We start from the raw sequence: 18,796 nt of genomic DNA, 5'->3' as shown, positions 1-18,796 counted from the left end.
TTATAAAAACTGAGACACTCTCATTACCAACAATATTAAGTGCAAAATAAATAATAGGCTTTTTATGATATGTTTAAAATGGCAGATAGATGCTACTTGTAAAAAGTCAAAATATTTATATCCTAAAATAGTAAAATAAATATGTAACATCAATAATCTTAAATGACTGACTTATATGAACACCAAGTTCTGAAGAAAATAAATTATAAATCTTTGAAAGAAGTCTCCGCTCTATTTTTTACAGCAATTAAGGAAAATAAGGTATAAATATGAGCTATGCAGTAAATATCAACCACCAAGCAGAGTAAAAGCAAACAAAAGATTCAGGTACCACCAAAAAAGAGGTCATTTATATGCAAGATGGTTGGACTATGTTGATAAAGATCTCAGAACCATGGAAGTAGAGAGAGATGGCAGAATTTTAGAGTTGAAAGCAAATTCAAGGTGCTCATGAAAAAGATAACGTAGATAATAATCATTTTTCATCATAATATTTTTATTTGTTTTAGAATAAAATAACTGGTGATTTCAACAAAAAAATAAAATGCACAACATATGAATAAAACAAATTGAGGTACAGTAGCTCTTATCAACAATTTAAGTTATGTGTAACCCCAATACATTTTTTCAGTCTTGGAATTGTCACAAAATCTGCAAATGCTTTTAAATTTTTGTCATGCTGAAGTGTCTTTCTATTCAGCATGAAAGGAAAACATTGATAGATCCTGAGATATTTTTAAAATATCTCAAGAATCTCTTTAAAATCTGCACCAGTTTTCTTTGTTTTCCAGATTATTAAAATTGCCCAGTCTAATCTGGTAACAACGGAAGAGTGTCGCACTTCTCGGCTTGTTGGCCCTGTTTAATAAACACCACTTTTATCAAATTTCTAGCAGATTTTTGTTGTTCATTGTTTTGAATAGAAATAGCAGCTGGTATTGCTGTCAAAGGAAATACAGGTGGCTTAACTAAAGAATTTTTGAGTGCTTGGTCAGAATTATTTATTAATTTTTCATTTATAGATTGCCTTGTTTTCTCTTGATCAGACACTTTTAAAACTTTATTACATCCTGATGGAGAGGGCAAAGATTCTAGACATTTATGCTTGTTGTTTTGGATAGAAATGACATTTGGTGTTGGCAATGTCTTGCTACTGGCACATGTACCATCAGAAACTGGCAAAAAAGAAACTTTAGTCCGAAATTTTTTTGCATAAGTTTTTCTGGGAGCAGAAATTTGAGGAGGAGGATCATCATGATCTGAATATAGTTCTGTTGAAGAATATGTGAATTGTTTATTAGATTGTGTCTTGCTACTGGCACATGTTCCATCAGAAACTGCCAGAACAGAACCTTTTGATTCACATTTTTTTGCATATGATTTTCCTGGAGCAAAAGTTTGTGTAGGAGGATCATCAGGATCCGAAGATGGGTCAATTGAAGAATATGTGGACTGTTTATCAGGCTGTGTCTTGCTGGCACATAATCCATCAGAAGCTGGCAAAACAGAAACTTTTGTGCGGCATCTCTTTGCATAAGTTCTAGGAGCAGAAGTTTGAGGAGGAGGATTACCAGGAGATGAAGATGAGAACTGATTATTAGATTGTGTTTTATTGCTAGCAGATGTTTGATCAGAAGCTGGCAAAACACATATTTTTGTCCGGTATTCCTTTGCATATGATTTTCCTGAGGCAAAAATTTGAGGTGAAGAGGCACCAGTCTTCGTCAGTTTGTAACTTGCTCGAAGACGACCTAATTCTGCTGTTAGGACAATTTCATTAATGAGCTTATCAGCACAATAGTATTGAAAGCTTGAAAATGATCGCATTTTAGTGGCATAAAAGTTACCAAATTTGTCAAATCGGTCTTCTTTAGTATTTATTGATAGGCGTTTTTCAATAATTTGAAACAAAGAGTCTTTTTCAAGTTCAAGGTAAAATGACTGTTCAAGATCACTTTTGTTGGTAACGTGAGTAGGAGTTTTACAATTTGCAAGATGGTCAAGGGGTTGCTCTTTCAATAAAAAGATTTTTTCATCTAGATTAAAGTGTTCAGCTTCAACTAACACTTGACGACATAGATTTTCAGCCATCGCTTGCTGATTTGTAAAAGGAACAGTCCTCAGTTTTGCAGCATATAGTTTTCCAGCTAAATCAAATTTGTCAACATTAGCGCACTCATCAAGGTACTTAATAACATCGAATAGTAGTTTATTTTCTTTATCATATGATGAACTATTAGATGTGTTTTGAGGTAATAACTTACAATCAGAGTTGTTGATTTGGTTATAGGGAATCTGTAAAAGAGATAACAAATTAAAATTTTCCAAAATTAATAAAATGAAACAAAAAAGAAATTAAATGTTTTGCTTAAATACAAAAATGTGGAATTTATGAAAAAAATGTTAGAATGAAACAAGAAAACTTGATTAAAATGCTTTGAACATTACTAGAACATATATGGGCATAATCAGGGAATAGTTAAAACTCATAGAATTTCCATTAAATGCAAAATTCTCCAGAAAGGGATATTAAAAAATGGTAAAATATGATTTATGAAGCATTTTTTTAAAATACCAATTATTAAAAACTTTAATCTACATACGTGTGGCTGTCATGAAACATACTTTGATGAAAAATTTGCATTTATTAATAAAGCAATTATTTATTATGTTAATTAAAGCAAAGAAAAATGTCACTATTGCTCCCAGTTGTATTTCTTTATTATTTGTAGGACAAATTTTTTTAAAATTAGACCATGTAAAAACATTCAGCAGTTGATCCTAAAAATTATTAGCACAAATTTTTTTTTTCTTTATTGACTATTATTTAGTAGTATTACAAAATTTAACACATTTTATAGCAACTTATAATTTTTTTCCTACTAACTATGAACTTATTCATAATTCCTAACCTTAAAAAACACAATAAGCACAGAAATTTCCCTAAATTTTAAATTTATATGTTCTTTATATAAAAAAATATTTTTTTATTATTTAAGGAACAACAGTGACTGTTAAAAGACAAAAGTGGTCTAGGAGCAAAAATTAAACTCATCTTTTTTTCAAAACAAATCATTTTTAATTCAGGGATGAGAGTAGTTGAAAAGTAAAAAAGAGGAAATTCAAGAACGAATATATATATATACAGGGTGTCTCAGTTAAGCGTTTCAGAACTTCTAAAAGGGGTAGAGGGCATCCTGACGACTCGAAATCATATAGCATTGTGGGGTCGGAAATGCTTTCCTGAAGCGGTGACGTACACAGAAGCACCATAAAGAAAAGAGACTGTATTTGAAAAATCGCTATAGTAATACATTGAAAAAATTATATGGTACATGGGCCAAAGTAAGTGTTCGAAGTTTCTGCCAAAGGCTACAATGTACACCTCACATCTTCGGCGCATGGACATTCGAACATTCTGCAATACTCCAGGCATATCTCGCAGGCAGCTACTGCGATTCTTGCAACCAGCATTATCAACAGGGGTGTCATAAACCAGTGTTTTCATATGACTCCAGAAATCAAGACAGGTCGGGTGACCGAGGAGGCCATATAATTTTTTCAATGTATTATTATAGCGATTTTTCACTTACGGTCTCTTTTCTTCATGGTGCTTCTGTGTACGTCACCGCTTCAGGAAAGCATTTCCGACCCCACATTGCTATATGATTTTGAGTCGTCAGGATGCCCCCTACCCCTCTTAGAAGTTCTGAAACGCTTAACTGAGACACCCTGTATATATATATACACAAAAATTTGACAAAAAAGGGCAATTTTTTAACTTGTAAACCATGTGATTATAAATCCCGATCATTAATTTTGAAATTGTATGAATATGAATTAATTAAGAGAATATGAATCACGAAATGAGGCTTTTAAATCACGTGAATATGAAACTCTATATCGAATTTAAAAAATGCGAAAATACAAATCATGATGCGTAATTTTTAGATCACGTAAATACGAATCACAATGCGTAATTTTTAAATAGCGCGAATACGAATCCCACTGTCTAATTTGTAAAGCACGTATAAATAGGAAAATCGATGTTTGTGTTTGATATTACAACCGCAAAAACGAATCACAACATTCGTGAATACGAATCGCTACATAGGGTTTTAAAAGCGTGTAATTACAAATCGCGATATTGGATTTTTAAATCTCGTAAATAAGAATCGCAATGTACGACATTTGAATCGTCTGATTAAGAATCGCAACGTTCAACTTTTAAATCAAGTAAACACGAAAATCAATGTTTGAGGGAGGAATGAGGACTTCAATACTTTCGCTTCGCGGAAAATTTAATTCCTCATAAAATATTTTAACTTGTGCAAAACAAAAAATTCAGCGGAAATTAGCGGAAAAAATGGGAAAATCTAAAAAAAACGGAAATCCGTGGAAGAATCACATCCCTGTTAATTGCATTATGAACAACATATTGGAAATATTTTTTTTTGTAAAACACTAAAGTAATAAATTTTTTCCCACTCTTTAGAATGTTACTGCCGTAAATAGTGATTTTGTATTTAATATCTAAAATTTATATCTCTTAAATTTTACACATTAAATATCAGCACAAAATCACTATAATTCATTTATAAATTATAACTAAAATGTCTAAATATTTAATTTATATGAAAATATCAGTATTTTTTCATTTTTATGTCCTTTTTTTACGTTAATAAGTAATAAGGTTAGGTTAATAAGGTGTTACAAGACGATATTGGCAAAAATGTCACATTGATAGATCTTTCAAAGGGAAAAAGGGTGCTGCTAAAGGGAAAAAATCGTCTAATGACTTTGATGAAGTACTTTTTTTAAGTTTTTTATGAACTGATGAATCTGAGTAATATGTGCTTTAAAAAGTCTAAAGAAATTGTATCTAATTTAATTTTACACATCCAAATGAAGTATTTAGCATAAATGTTAATAGATAGTGGGAATGTAGATAAAATGTGGAAGCCTGAATCTTCCTGATCTATATCTCAGGATTCATGTGCTTAGATATTGGATTAAATCTTTTTTCAAATTTTGCATGCTCTTCAAAATGTTCATCACATAGATATTGTATTAAATCTTTTTTCAAATTTTGCATGCTCTTTAAAATGTTCATCACAATTCTATTTCTTATGTTGAAAGATTATAATACCCTACAGGGCATATTTTTTTTAAGATAGGGAAATGAAGGGATATGTACTGCTGTTTTTCGATGGAACATATAAGTAGGAAGACAAAAACTTCAAACATTATTTATTCTTTTACAATCCAGTCATTTTGACTGCTTTTGGGCAATTTAGGTATATACTAAGTTTCAGTCTTTCAAGTGTGAATACATAATTTCATTTTCAATGCAAAGATCATGACATAGGTGAGATGAATTCATTAATCTTGCGAGAATGCACTAAGTTAGCATTTGATCCACAATTGTGCATCAGCAGCAACTTTGTCATAAATAAATTAATGTATACTAGTTTATTTTTGACAGAGTTAACTAATTAATGCAAACTAGAAATTAATGAATGATTCACAACTGTTAAAAGAAAATGAAAAAAAACTTACATTGAGGTCTTTCAGATGAGTTTGTGGTACTGTTTCTGGAATAGTTTTTGAAACTGACTCATCCATTTTGTCAGGCACATTATTTTCTTCCTCATTGGGTTCAGTTTTGATGACAATGGAACTTGTGTCAAAGTGAACATCATTTTCCTCAATAGGTTGCACCTTTAAATTCAAATTAGACAAAGATAACCTTAATTATTACTGAAAGTATTATCGAGAAATTACCCAATCCTAAATTTATTTAATGTTCTCAATAGAAATCTCATATGCCAATGTTATGTTTATGTTATGAATGTGCTCTATCATATTGCAATATACACATTATATATATATATATATATATATATATATATATATATATATATATATATATATATATATATATATATATATATTAGCTATTTCAAAATTATTATACCTATGGAATGTACCTTATCACAGACAGTATCCCTGCGGCAGAATTTTTCAAGCTATCTGTGATAAAATTCTCTAGCACAAATATCTTTCTGCAAGATACTTTTAATAATAACAAACATATATGTTACTAATTTGAAATAACAAAAGCGCTGTTTACAAAAAAAAACTGTATATAGATATTTTGTTAATTAAACATGTAATATTTTTTTATTCTAATATTATGGGTGATATTCTAGAATTTTGTTGGGAGGAGGGGGGACGCACTAATTAGTTCCTTCTTTGTAGTTTGTAAATAATTATCACAAAAAAAATTAAAAAGCATGAAATACGTAGTTGTATTTGCTGAATATAAAGATCGATGATGAAATCATGTGAATCGGACTCCTCAAAATGGGGTTACTCAAATGCGTATTACGTTTCGAGATTAGGTTGTTGTAACTAATATCATATAAAAAATATCAGATTTAAATACTCTGGAAAATAAATAGCAGTAAAAGCCAAAATATCGATAGAATCATTGCCTTAAAAAGTAAATACTCAAATGCACAATTCGAATTTTCTATATTGTTTGAAATATTTCGGGATATTTAAAAACCACGTGAGAATCAATAAATGTCGAAAATACAATCAAAACATACGATACTATCGGAGTAACTACTATCGGATCAATTTTCGGATACTATCGGATCAATTTTAAAATTGCATAAATATGAATCATGATGCCTGATTTTAAAAATCATGTGAAAATGTGTAACTTTAAAATCGGTTTTATATACAATTGCATGATGCACATTTAAGACTTCGCTAAAAATACACACACCAGTTTGCAATATACAATCAAAATGATCCAGGGTCTTTTTTTTTTCTTTAAATCTTGTATATACAAAATGGTAAATATGTGCAATATATTGTACTTCATTGATTTAAATAACTATTATTTTTAAATTTATACAATGAAGAAGAAAAAATAAATTTTAATTTACAGGAAAAGGATGCTTTTCAAAATATTCTTTTCCATGAACAGCAGAAATGACAGGTAAATCACATTTAGACTCTAAAGCCTCATCATTATTGAGATTTTCTTCTTTGGATCTGAAATGCATAAGTAATGATTTTGATATAAATGTCAAAATTTAAACAAATATATCTTATGAACAAATATATCTATAAATTCAAACAAACATATCTAACAATCCCCATTCTCACCATTTATACCATTTTCATTAATATTTTCACTAGACCATATTCATTAGTATCCCATTTTAATTAAATTAGACCTTTATAGTTGACAAACCTTTAATGAAGTTGTAACAATTTATATCAATTAGTTTACAAAATTAGACCCCTCTAAAAGACCAACCATTGATAAAGTTGAGACTGGGTAATAAATAAAATTTCACAAACAATTATAAACCTCTTTTTTTTTATTTCTGAGCTTTTATCTATTTTTTGAAATTCTTTAAGCATTTTAAACTCTGTTATAATATCAGGGGTCTGTCCAGACATTTAGTGAAAGGTCCGTTTTTCGAGAAATTGTGAAAAAATTACTCACATTCTTTCAACCAGGGTCCGCTTTTATGAATTTGTGCAAGTAGGGTCCGGTTATTGCAAAAAACTTTTTCAAGGAGTTTTTAAATTGTAAATAGATACAAGATTATGCTCGGCACTATAAAATTATAATAAAAAAAATTACATTTTCAAAAATAAACAGCAATTGCTGCTTCTAAATTTGAGATGCAACATACAAATACAGTCGGACCTCTATTTAACGAAGTTGCAAAATCCCGAAGAAAAAAAACCGTTGTATGGAAAATTCGTTAAATAGAAAATCATCTTTTGAAATACTTACACAACGTAGAATAGGTTTTAAATTCACGGATACTAGAAATAATTAAAATTGCAATTGATACACCTTTATCTTGTAAATTATTATCAATTAATTATTTTATAAATCTTACCCATAAAAGAAATTTGCAATGAAAGTAAGAATAGAACAAAACATTATCCAGTGTGTTATACTATCATGCTACATATATTTTCCCCTGAATAAAAATGCTAAATTTTTATATATTAAAATTATTGCTTCATTTATTATAAATGTAATTTTAAACATACATTTTCACATGCATTCTTAATTTTAATTACTATTGATAAAGTCTGTTAATTTTGTCTGAGTTTTTTGTTTGTAAAAGTGTTTTTTCTCATAATAGGTCTCGCATTTTTGTAATGCACCAAAAATTCCTTCAGGCGTATTCTCCTCAAACTGCAATCCACGTCGAATTGTTTCCACGGATTTTAACATTTCATCATATGAAGGTTTGCTAATTTCTTCATCATTTCCGTCTTCATCTTCTTCGTCTTCCTCACAATTTATAGCTGTATTGTTTTTATTTTTCACAAAGTCTAAAATATCTGATTCAGTTAATGTTTCGGTGGTTTCAGCTTCAGAATCAATAGAAAGATAATCATTTATCCGTACATCATCATTAATTTCGTGGTTCTCTCTTAGCTATACCCACATTTTTTTAAGTTCCTCTAAAGGAATATCATCCTCGTCCTCACTTTCCAAATTCTCAGCGTTGACAAAGAATCCAGCTTTAGCAAAACTGTTACGAATGGTGCGATCTGTAACATCAGAGTTCCATGCTTTGGAAATTTCTATTATGCTTTCTCGCAAATTGATCTTTGGCATTGATTGCTTATTTTGAAGCGCAGCGATAACTTTCCGTACCATTCTTTTGCGGTAGTGCAGTTTAAAGTTTTGAATCACCCCTTGATCCATTGGTTGTAGCTTCGATGTAGTGTTTGGAGGCAAGTAAAAAACTGTAATGTTTTTCAGTTTTTTGTTGATATCCTTCGGGTGGGCAGGGCAATTGTCGAAAATTAGAGCAATTTTGCAATGCTCTGCAACCATAAGTTTTTTCCAACTTTTGAATCCATTTTTCACAAATGTCTGCCGTCATCCATGATTTTTTGTTGAATTCATAATCAACCTCCAAAGATTTTGTGCCCTTAAAACATCTTGGAGTTTTGCTTTTTCCTATAATTAAGGGTTTTAATTTTTGATTGCCAGTCATATTTGCCCCTAGCATGATAGTTATTCTTGCTTTGCTGTGTTTTCCTCCAAAGCATTTTTCCTTTTTAAATGTTAGAGTCTTTTGAGGCAAACATTGAAAAAATAAAGCCGTCTCATCAGCATTATGTTTTCTGGCTTATAATCTTTTAAAATTTTATTAAGAGTCTCTGCAATCCAACTTTCACAGTCCTTATCACTGACGTCATTACTTTCGCCAGACATAACTTTTCCTACAATTCCTTGTTTTCTTTTAAATTTGTCAAGCCATCCACTACTTCCTCGAAATTCATCGTGTCCCAATGCCTTTGCAAATGGACAATTACAGCATATCATAAATTTTTTTATTTTCATACCTAACTTATTGGAAATTCTCTCCTGAAACCGAAAATCTGATTGTTTTTTTCGGCAAATGTTAATTTATTTAGTTATTAAACATTTAAATTGCCCCAAAAGGCCTCCGTAAGTGATGCAATCAAAAACGATCCCTGATTGGTTATGACGTCAAATGTGCCGAAGGGAAACGTGCCGTCTCCATCCGCTAAGGCTATTTCAATGCTCTTTTAGTTTTGATATCACGTATATCGTATGAACATCCTTTGTAAATTATCAGTAAAAATTTTGTGAATTAAATTTACGGTTCTGAGAATGTGTGCAAAATGAAAGAAAGATTTTAAAACTTCAAACGTTGTTATTTATCATTAAAATATCTGAAGAAATGATTATGTAGCTCTTTACAGCGAATCAACATTTCTTTTCGGCTGAAATCAGTGGTGTTAAAGTTCATAGAAAATACTATTTTATTCCACTTACTTTAAAATTAAAATAATGCTTCATTACAACCTAATTACTTAATTAAAGTAAGTCGCAGATTGCATAGAAATTTTATACATTTTGATATAGGATGGATGATTTTATAATTCGTTATTGCATTAAAACAAATCAGTATTTTCATAATTTTGTCCATTGAAAAATATCAGTCCATCATCGTTACAATCTATGTGTTAATGATCAAAAATTCAAATAATGTAATTTAATGTTGCTTCTTTAATTTATTTATTTATTACTAGAGTTGAAGGATTTTCTTTTTAAGTAAATATTTACTAATGCAGTTTATGTCATCTTTTTTTTTTTGTTTCACTATGTATTAAATATTTAAATACACATTAACGCTTATATTTATTATTCCTAGCTTAAATAGGAATTCCGTTACAGTTCGAAATTATTTTTATTTTTAAATTTATAAATTTTAATTCCTTTTTCTGCAATATAGTATTAATAAAGTATGGTTATTGTTAATCTCTCTCCTTATTCTTGCAAGCTATTTGTCAGTGCTTGCAATGAAGAATTCTAAAAAGGTAAAATTAATACATTATACATTTTTAATTAAAAAAATTTATTAAAATAGTTTTAAAAAAATCTCAGGTTATGCATACGGTATAGCCGAAAACGTATCAACACTTTCAAGAATCTAGTCCATTGAAATATATCTGACCATCATCATCACCATAATCTAGTTATACTTAAAATTTCACTTAATTTCTCTTTTATCCGCACCTAGTTAACTCATTTATCCACAAAATTTCAGCGAATATCATTAAGCTGGAAGGTTTTGTTTCACTAAAGAATAGAGAACAAAAATAAAAAATTAACTTGCACAAAATGGAAAGAAATTCTAATGCACATTCTTTATTATTTATTAAATAATTAAAAAATAAACAGTAATGTTGATATTTTTTCTCAAAATTTTTATTCTTTGAGTAAATAGGAACTTTGCTATGGCGAAAAATTATTTTTAAATGCATTTAAAAATTTTTATTCCTATTTCTGCAATAAAGAACTAAATAAATGCATATGCTTGATTTCAAATACTCTTATAACATAGATTAAGGCAATTAAAGTAAAGTTAATAAAATCTGCAGGAATATATATATATATATAAAGTTTTGCTGGGATCACAAGTTTTTTAAGAGGCTACTGCTATGAAGACAATTACATGCTTTGAATTCACAGAATAAATAGATAAAAATTATCAATAACTTAAGCTGTCCTACATTTTAAAATCTAAAACTATTTATTCTACATAAGAAATTGATCCAACATTTCTTTCACTTAAGATGAAAATAAATCTTCCAAATGAACTTGAAGTATACATTAAAATTAAGATCATAGTTAAAAAATGAAAAAACGAAGTTATTTTGTGTTTATAACGCATCATTTATGAGCAATACCATGCACTTTTTTTATTCAACTAAAAAATCTTAAATATTCCGAGCTAGAAAATTTCGTCAAGTATTAACAATGTTTTAGTGGGTACCATTGAAATTTAACATTATAAAAATACGTTATATCAAATCCACATTTTTATTAAGCGATATTGAGGTGCAATTTTTTATACAGATAGCTTTAGACCATCTAAAATAGTTGGATTTAATTAGAAAATTCAAACGAAAGCTAGAACGTATTAGTTTTCACAGCACAGCTATTGTAAGTGAACGGCAGATGGACACGTGTGACGTCAGTTCGTGCATAATCACGTGACTCCCCGTTTCAGGCGAAAACGAAAGTAAGCGTTTTTTGATTGAAAATAACTAAATAAATAGTCTTCTTAGAAAAGTAATAAAATGTTTTCTGGGAGTTTTGAGGGATTCTGAATGCATTAAAATTAAAAAAAAATTTGACTGTAATTGTCCATTGCATTGCTTTCTCGGTTATTAAAGGTCCAGAGATCGGCATGTTTTTATCTCGCATTGCGTGTATCCACTTCAAAACTGCCTCATTCATATCTTCATAGACACATGTTTTCAAACGTTTTGAACAAGGATTTGGTAAATCATTGTTTTTAATCTTATCACGGTTTCTTATTATCGTTGATAAGCTGCTTGAAGGAATACCAAATTTTGATGCAATATCTTTTTTTTTTACACCTCTATCCACTTCTTGAAGAATTAAAAAAAAATTTTTAATAGTCAGGCACTTTCGCTTCGACATTTTGCAGCCGCAAGAAAAGCAACAAGCAGCACTCTGATCAGCAATCTAAAAACAGGAGGCAATTTCGAGAACGGAGCTCTACTGAGTGAACGTTGAAAGTTCTTCTAGAAAGGAAGTGAACAGTGGGGGTGGGGATAATAGGACATGTCAATAAGGGACAAGGGACCACACACTTTGATGACACATTCATTTTATCTTCTCTGCTCATTTCCTATTTAAGGAATTTGACCCTTTTCTAGTGACCTTGCATTTCCTGTATGAAATGCAAACAAAAAGGGAAAGGAATTTTACTGCTTTCTCTAAAAGTTAAGGGGATGCGAAAATCAGTTCAAGGTCATTTCCCCCATGAAATGCGTTAACAAGTTAATAATTTTCTCAAATATTTTGGGACATGGGGAAAGTAGATCTCAAAAAAAAATTCGTTAAATAGAAAATTCACTTCGCTATTTAGAAGTTATTTAACGAAGAAATTTCCAAAATGTTCTTGGTTCCACGAAAAAATTCGCAAAATAGAGAAATTCGTAAAATGGAAGTTCGTTAAATAGAAGTCCGACTGTATTTGGTATTTAGCCTATACTGCTGAACGCAGAATAATCATTTCCGACGAATATCGGAAAATTCGTCTGCCGAACACAAAGCTTAATTCGTCTACATCCATCTTTCTTGTTTTCTGCCCTGGGAAGAGTTTATTCGACTAACAAAAAAATAATGAAGATAAACAAATTTGTGAAGGGTTCGATTAAAAGAAAAATTATTTTGTGAAGGGTCCGTTTTTAAGTTAAAATATTTTGTGAAGGGTCCGTTTTTATGAAAAGATATTTTGTGAAGGGTCCGTTAACAGACCCCTGAATATGGTATGAAATATCTACAGAAAGTTGGATTCCTCCACTTTCCGTAGATATTTCATACCATATTTAGTAATCTCTGAAGTCAAAAAAGAAAAGTATTTAATAACTGAAACAGTAGAAATATAGCAGAATCCTAGTTCTCAAGAGAACAAAAAAATAAAACCAATATAGATATTGAAATGAAGTGCTCAGTGTGGACATTCTAAAAGGCATTAAAATAACATAGTATTGATTATGAGTTACAATAACATTGAATCTGCAGGGCTTACCATATTTTCTGGTGAAAGCACCACATATCGATAAAAATTAAAAAAGTTATCATAATCGCCGTTGCGGAGCAGTCGCCGCAGAGGCGCGACTCTGCTCATATCAGACTCCTTATAAAAGAGACCTTTAAATTACCATTTAGACGATCTGTATAATAAAAAATAAAAAAATTTATACATTTCATAAAGTTTTAATTTCAAAATTATTAAAAAATAAAATCCATTAGCAGGTCCATTGCTTACAGTTGTAGACTGTTAAGGCAAGGCTGAATTAGATCATCCTTGATACAGGTTTATTTGGAATAAGCATACATAATAAATAATTTTTTCAAATGGTCTGAAAATAACATTAAATACAAGAAAATATTTTAAAATACATCAAAAAACGTAATTTCTAAATTATTTGGGGGGGGTTGGAGAGAATAACCTAAAATGAATTAACAAAGAGTTTACATAAAATTCAGCTAAAAAAAAAGCAACAAAACAATGTAAAATAAAGTTGTTTTTACCAGTTGGCGCTAGAGTTATGCTAGCAATAATAGTGTTCATACTTCAAACAATTTTACATTTGTTAAATGAGCACTTACTTTCACGAATATTTGAAATAGAAAAAAAGAAAAAAAATAAGAAAGGAAAAGGAACTTGATAAGACTAAAATTTTAACTCTACAGCTACACGGATATTTTTGAAGAACAAAAAGGTTTAAAGGTTTTGCAAATGAAAATTTTTAAAAATTGGAACAAAACACAAAACAATTTAAAAAAATAATAATGACACTTTGTTTGGGGAAAGACCGATGATTTTGTGCAGGATGATGCAGATATCTATCTACAAATTTCATTGGAAAGGAGGAACAACATACCATACTTCATTTAGCTTTATATCTAAAATATTGATTTCTCATAATTTTTCCCATTAAGATTTTAGAGCAGGGTGACATGTGTTACATTAAATTAGTTTTAGTAACATCTATTAAAAAAAGTTTAAATACAAAGTTTTTAATCAAATGTTTAAATATTTTTGTTCGGTAAATTAATTTCTAACAATGAGTCGCAAACTTCACCTATCGTTATAAAAAAAAAAAGTTTAATAGTCTCCTTTCCATATTACATACAGTTCTGGGTTACTTTTAAATAGATATTGTCCTTCTTGAACAATGATTTCACACATTATTTCTCATTTCTCAGAAATTTGTTTCCAAATATAACGCTAGGATTCCTACACATTTTCTAATGTGCAGATAGTTTCTGGATAGCAATGCAAAGTGCATACATCAGTCTGCGCTAAACAAAAGTATTGTTTATACATTAAAAAAAATTCAATTTTTTGCTCGACTGACTCGTATGTGCATAATTCACGAATGCAAAGAAAACTATGTCTACTGTTTTAGATAGCAATATCAGTAGAGTAAATAGATTCAAGAACAAATTTGTACTTTTTATACATAAAATCCTTACAACTATTAAACTGATTGTCTCGGTTGGAATTAGTCTCATTATATTCAGCGAGATGATATATATACTGAAAAATATTTCTCGTGGAAAATATGCCCTCTTCACCCCCATTTCCCTCAAAAAGCAGAAAGGGGTACAAATGAGAATAGGAGAGTATTCAAGTATCACTTAATAACAAAACAAAGCTTTCGATGAATTGAAAAAAATCTTGGGTATACTTAGTTGTTCCGCCTCGCCTGGCCCTTTTATTCCCAGGCATTTTCTCTATAATTGGCTTTTCCTCTCTCCATCGACGGATGCAACGTTCGTCTATCTCAAATTCTCGGCCCGCTGCCCGATTGCCGATTTCTTCAGCCCGCTTAATTACAGACAGCTTAAATCTAGCAGTGTAGCTCTTTCTTGAATCCATTACGTTGATGAAGAAGGCAAAGGTTAACAGGGATAATATAAGGAAAAGTAATAACGAAACAATTAATAATAACAAAATAACTAATAATAAAGAAATAACTAATAACAGGAATAAGAAATTACTAAGCACGCACCAAAAAAATTCTCAAGAAGGAATGAATGAAGCGGAAACGAGTTTTACTTTCACAAACTTCGAGGGTCAAATTTTAGTGCGTAGAATGCCCTTTCGTCTAACAGAAATAACACAATATGACTCAACATAGAAAGAGAGAAGAAACTGTTTAAAAGAGGGATGTACCCCACCTCCTCTTGTCATTTCTACTGCAGCTGTTTAGGAGGAATCAATCGGTTATTTTTAAAGGGGTTGGGGAAAAGAAAGGGGGATAATTCCTTATCTGCTCGTTCCAATCACAATTTCCAAGGCGCTAAATGGATTTTCAGCTTGTGATCTTTTTTAAGCTGGGGTTGGATATAAGATACCAGGGGTCTGTCTAGGTTTTTCTAATTTGTGAAAAACTAAAAATTATGTTAAAAAATCAACTTAAAAATATGGATTTATCGTTTCTTAAGGGATACAAAAATAAAATTTTAAGAAAAAGTATTTTGTGAAACTACCGTTTTTCCTAAAATTGAATTTGTGAAACTACCATTTTTCCAAAGTTGAATTTGTGAAGATACTGCTAAACGGTAGTGAATTCGGCCTGGACAGACCCCTGGATACATACCTTTTAAATTGATTTCCTTATGGGATGCTTTTTTTTATTATTATCTCGTTTATTTATTTCCTTGCAGGCTGCTGCCGAAAGTTGCTGAAAATTGGAAATTGTTCTGCAGCAGATCGCGATATGGGCGAATATTTTGTCGACTTCCTTATAATTTTTTTAATGAAGTCTTTCTCTCAGAAAATTATTTCTTTTTAAATAATTTTTCCTTGATAAATTTTTTGGCACTAAAAATTATTTCACAGAATCGCCGCATGTAGGAAAGAATAAACTTTTTTTTCTATAGCGCCGCGGCGCTTTCGCTGAAAGATACGGTAGTATACCAATATGGTAATTACAATTGAATGGTCTTAATAAAGAGTATGGACTATATAATTACATAGGTACTTTGAAACTCAATTATCATTTTTAAAATTTGAAATAAAACAGTGTGATCATGATAGAAAATACCTTTGTGGTCAATACACTAAATAATTAAAAATATCAAATTATAAAGCTGTAATATGAATTTTTAATTTTAAAAAAATTGTAAAACTAAAAATGTGAAAGAAATAAAAGATTTTGCTATCATATTTTCAACTCTAATAATGGAGTACTGTTGCGACTTGCTTTGTGACTAGCTTGTAACTTTTTCTGTAGTGACTAACACTGAATATAGGTTTGAAAGAGTCAGAGAGAATGTTTAATAATGTTTAAACAGACTACATTGGATAATAAATACTTATCAAAAGATAAAAATTTTATTATTTTAAATAAATATTTACATACCTTTCATCATTTTCAACAGTTTTTTCAATCAGAAGAATCTTTTCTCTTTCACGCCGATTTTTCTGACTTTTTGATGCTTTTGATGGAGTACTCCGTTTCCGATATTTGTGTGGGGCACCTTTACCCATAACAAAAAATTAGATGCTCCTAAAATTTAAGAAAGAAGGCTAGAAATAGTTTAATTACTAGTAGTAAAGAGTTATTAAAATTGTAAAAATATCAATTATGTTCTTCACATAACTTTGAGCTTTATATAAGTCTAACCATACCATTAGCTAGCTAATCAGGTATATTAGCTATGCTAATAAACCATTTCATAATTTTGCACTTGTGAAGCAGTAGGTAATGTTTAATTTTGCACATGCCAATTAAACATCCATGAAATATGCAATTGGAAAATAATTAGTTATATTTCATAGTTGCATAATTAATTATAGAGATACTAGCTGAATACCTGTTCTTCAAATGAGGTGAATAAAAATAAGTAAAGAATAATAAATCAGTACTGAGAAACTCTACAAAATCATGCTCATAGCTGAAAAGTATATACCAACATAGTAAAAAGCTTGATAGAAAAACTAGGTAAGTGAATTTTTTAGAGGAATTCATGAATCAGAGAAAGTAACAAAAAGTGGTTACATCAATATGGGTATGTTTAATGTAACAGAACTGTTTTTGTCTTCATTTAAATCTTAACATAACTAATCCACATCAGTTTTCAATATGCATACATGATTTTTATTTCAAATTAGTCAGTGGTAAATAAAATAAAGCAAACAATTATTAATCCCACCTTTTAATTAATTGGCAATAAAATAATTCGGAAACAATTTCTGTCTTTGTTCAGAAAACTTCATTTACCTGGTTCTTCCACTCTTTCAATTAACATAGCTAAAATAATTTAAATTTTTCTTTTATTTAATATTATTTGTAGCCTCTTTTGGAGGCTTTACGTTATTTAATTAATCATAACTAGTTTTTTGTAGTTCATTCCATTAAAATGAAGATTGTATTTAGGATCACTTGTCATGATGCTGGGTTACTAGTTCATTTAACAAAAAACAATTACTTTAAAAGATATACTAAAAATAATCATTATAAGCAAAATTTCATTACAAATTAGATTTATTATCACAAGCATGGGTAAAAGTTAACAATGGGCCACCATTAATTTTAAGCCCTGATATGTTTCTAAATACTTTTTGAATTACTGCTCACTATCAAAAATCACATATATATATATATATATATATATATATATATATATATATATATATATATATATATATATATATATATATATATATATATATATATATATTGATATGAAAATAAAGGTTTATAAGATATTGACTGATTGGGTTTTAAAATTTAGAGCTAACATCTTTCTCTCCTCAGAAAAAAGATCGAACTATCATCTAGATAAATAAGGATGGAGTTTTGAGTTAAAATACGGACAAAAAGACCTTAAAATAACTAAAAAATATTGTTAACATAAAAACCGATAACTTTAAACTATGATGATATCGCTTAGAAGGTAAGGAAGGAAAGACTAAAAACTTAGATTATAAATTATATACACTAATTATAAATAGATTATACAGTGAGTCACACATTAGCCTAAAAATCCACTTTATCAGAAAAAATTACCACGGAATGCGAAATTATCTATAACAGTGGGAACACATACAAAAAAAAAGAAAAAATTTATGCATAAACAGAAGGGAGAATCTTATGGAGATCTTCCTTGTAAGGAATTCTTTTGGCGCCAATTTATTTATTTAAGATTATGACGATTCATTTTTCAAAACTTTAATCATTTTAAAACACTATAATAATTTTTAATATTCTTTTCTATAAAAAGAAGATAAGTTTAAAACATCACATAATTGTGGTATAATCACATAGTTAAAAACCCATACCTGCGTTTGAAATAAGTCCTGTTTGTTTTACTTATGTTATACGTTTTGGTTTTGCTTTGTTTACTAATATTCATGAGAAAGTTTCCGGCTGTTACTTTTTGTTGCATCGAAATCTTATTGATTAAAGGGTCTTTCTCACTGGGGCGCAATGTACTGCGTCTGCACCATAAATTTGTGCTGCTGGGACACAACGACTATTGCAAATCGGCTACTTCAAGTACAGCTCTTTCCGCAGTGGACGGATCGTTAAAACACTGTTCCCAGCAGATCACCAAAGTCAAGCATCACTGGCTGCTGTCAGTGTGCGGGTGGGTGACCACTTGGATCAGTCTGAGTAGGGACCGAGAGTGTGCGGTTTTGATCCTCGT

At 29.8% G+C, this 18,796-nt stretch overlaps 1 protein-coding gene across 5 annotated transcripts; it reads right to left on the bottom strand.

The window, feature by feature from the left end:
* Positions 1-478: 478 nt before the first annotated feature.
* Positions 479-18,567, bottom strand: LOC107441172 (uncharacterized). 5 transcript variants are annotated; one of them, XM_087157698.1, is made up of 6 exons: positions 18,429-18,567; positions 16,507-16,653; positions 14,827-15,006; positions 6,960-7,068; positions 5,560-5,721; positions 479-2,295 (listed from the first exon to the last, which is right to left on the bottom strand). In XM_087157698.1, the coding sequence occupies exons 2-6, from the start codon at positions 16,632-16,634 to the stop codon at positions 811-813; spliced, it is 2,064 nt and encodes a 687-aa protein (XP_087013824.1). In that variant the 5' UTR covers positions 16,635-16,653; positions 18,429-18,567; the 3' UTR covers positions 479-810. The 5 variants fall into 5 exon arrangements, with proteins under 5 accessions (XP_087013824.1, XP_087013825.1, XP_087013826.1 ...); XM_087157699.1 differs by having other exon boundaries at positions 16,507-16,673; positions 18,429-18,535; XM_087157700.1 differs by having other exon boundaries at positions 18,157-18,436.
* Between the last annotated feature and the right edge of the window lie 229 nt (positions 18,568-18,796).

Source organism: Parasteatoda tepidariorum, chromosome 2 (genome assembly GCF_982258835.1).
Source record: "Parasteatoda tepidariorum strain Cologne lab strain chromosome 2, Ptep-v5.0, whole genome shotgun sequence".
NCBI classification, from domain to species: domain Eukaryota; kingdom Metazoa; phylum Arthropoda; class Arachnida; order Araneae; family Theridiidae; genus Parasteatoda; species Parasteatoda tepidariorum.
Note: the sequence above shows the minus strand (reverse complement) of the source record. Positions and strands in the feature narration are given on the sequence as shown.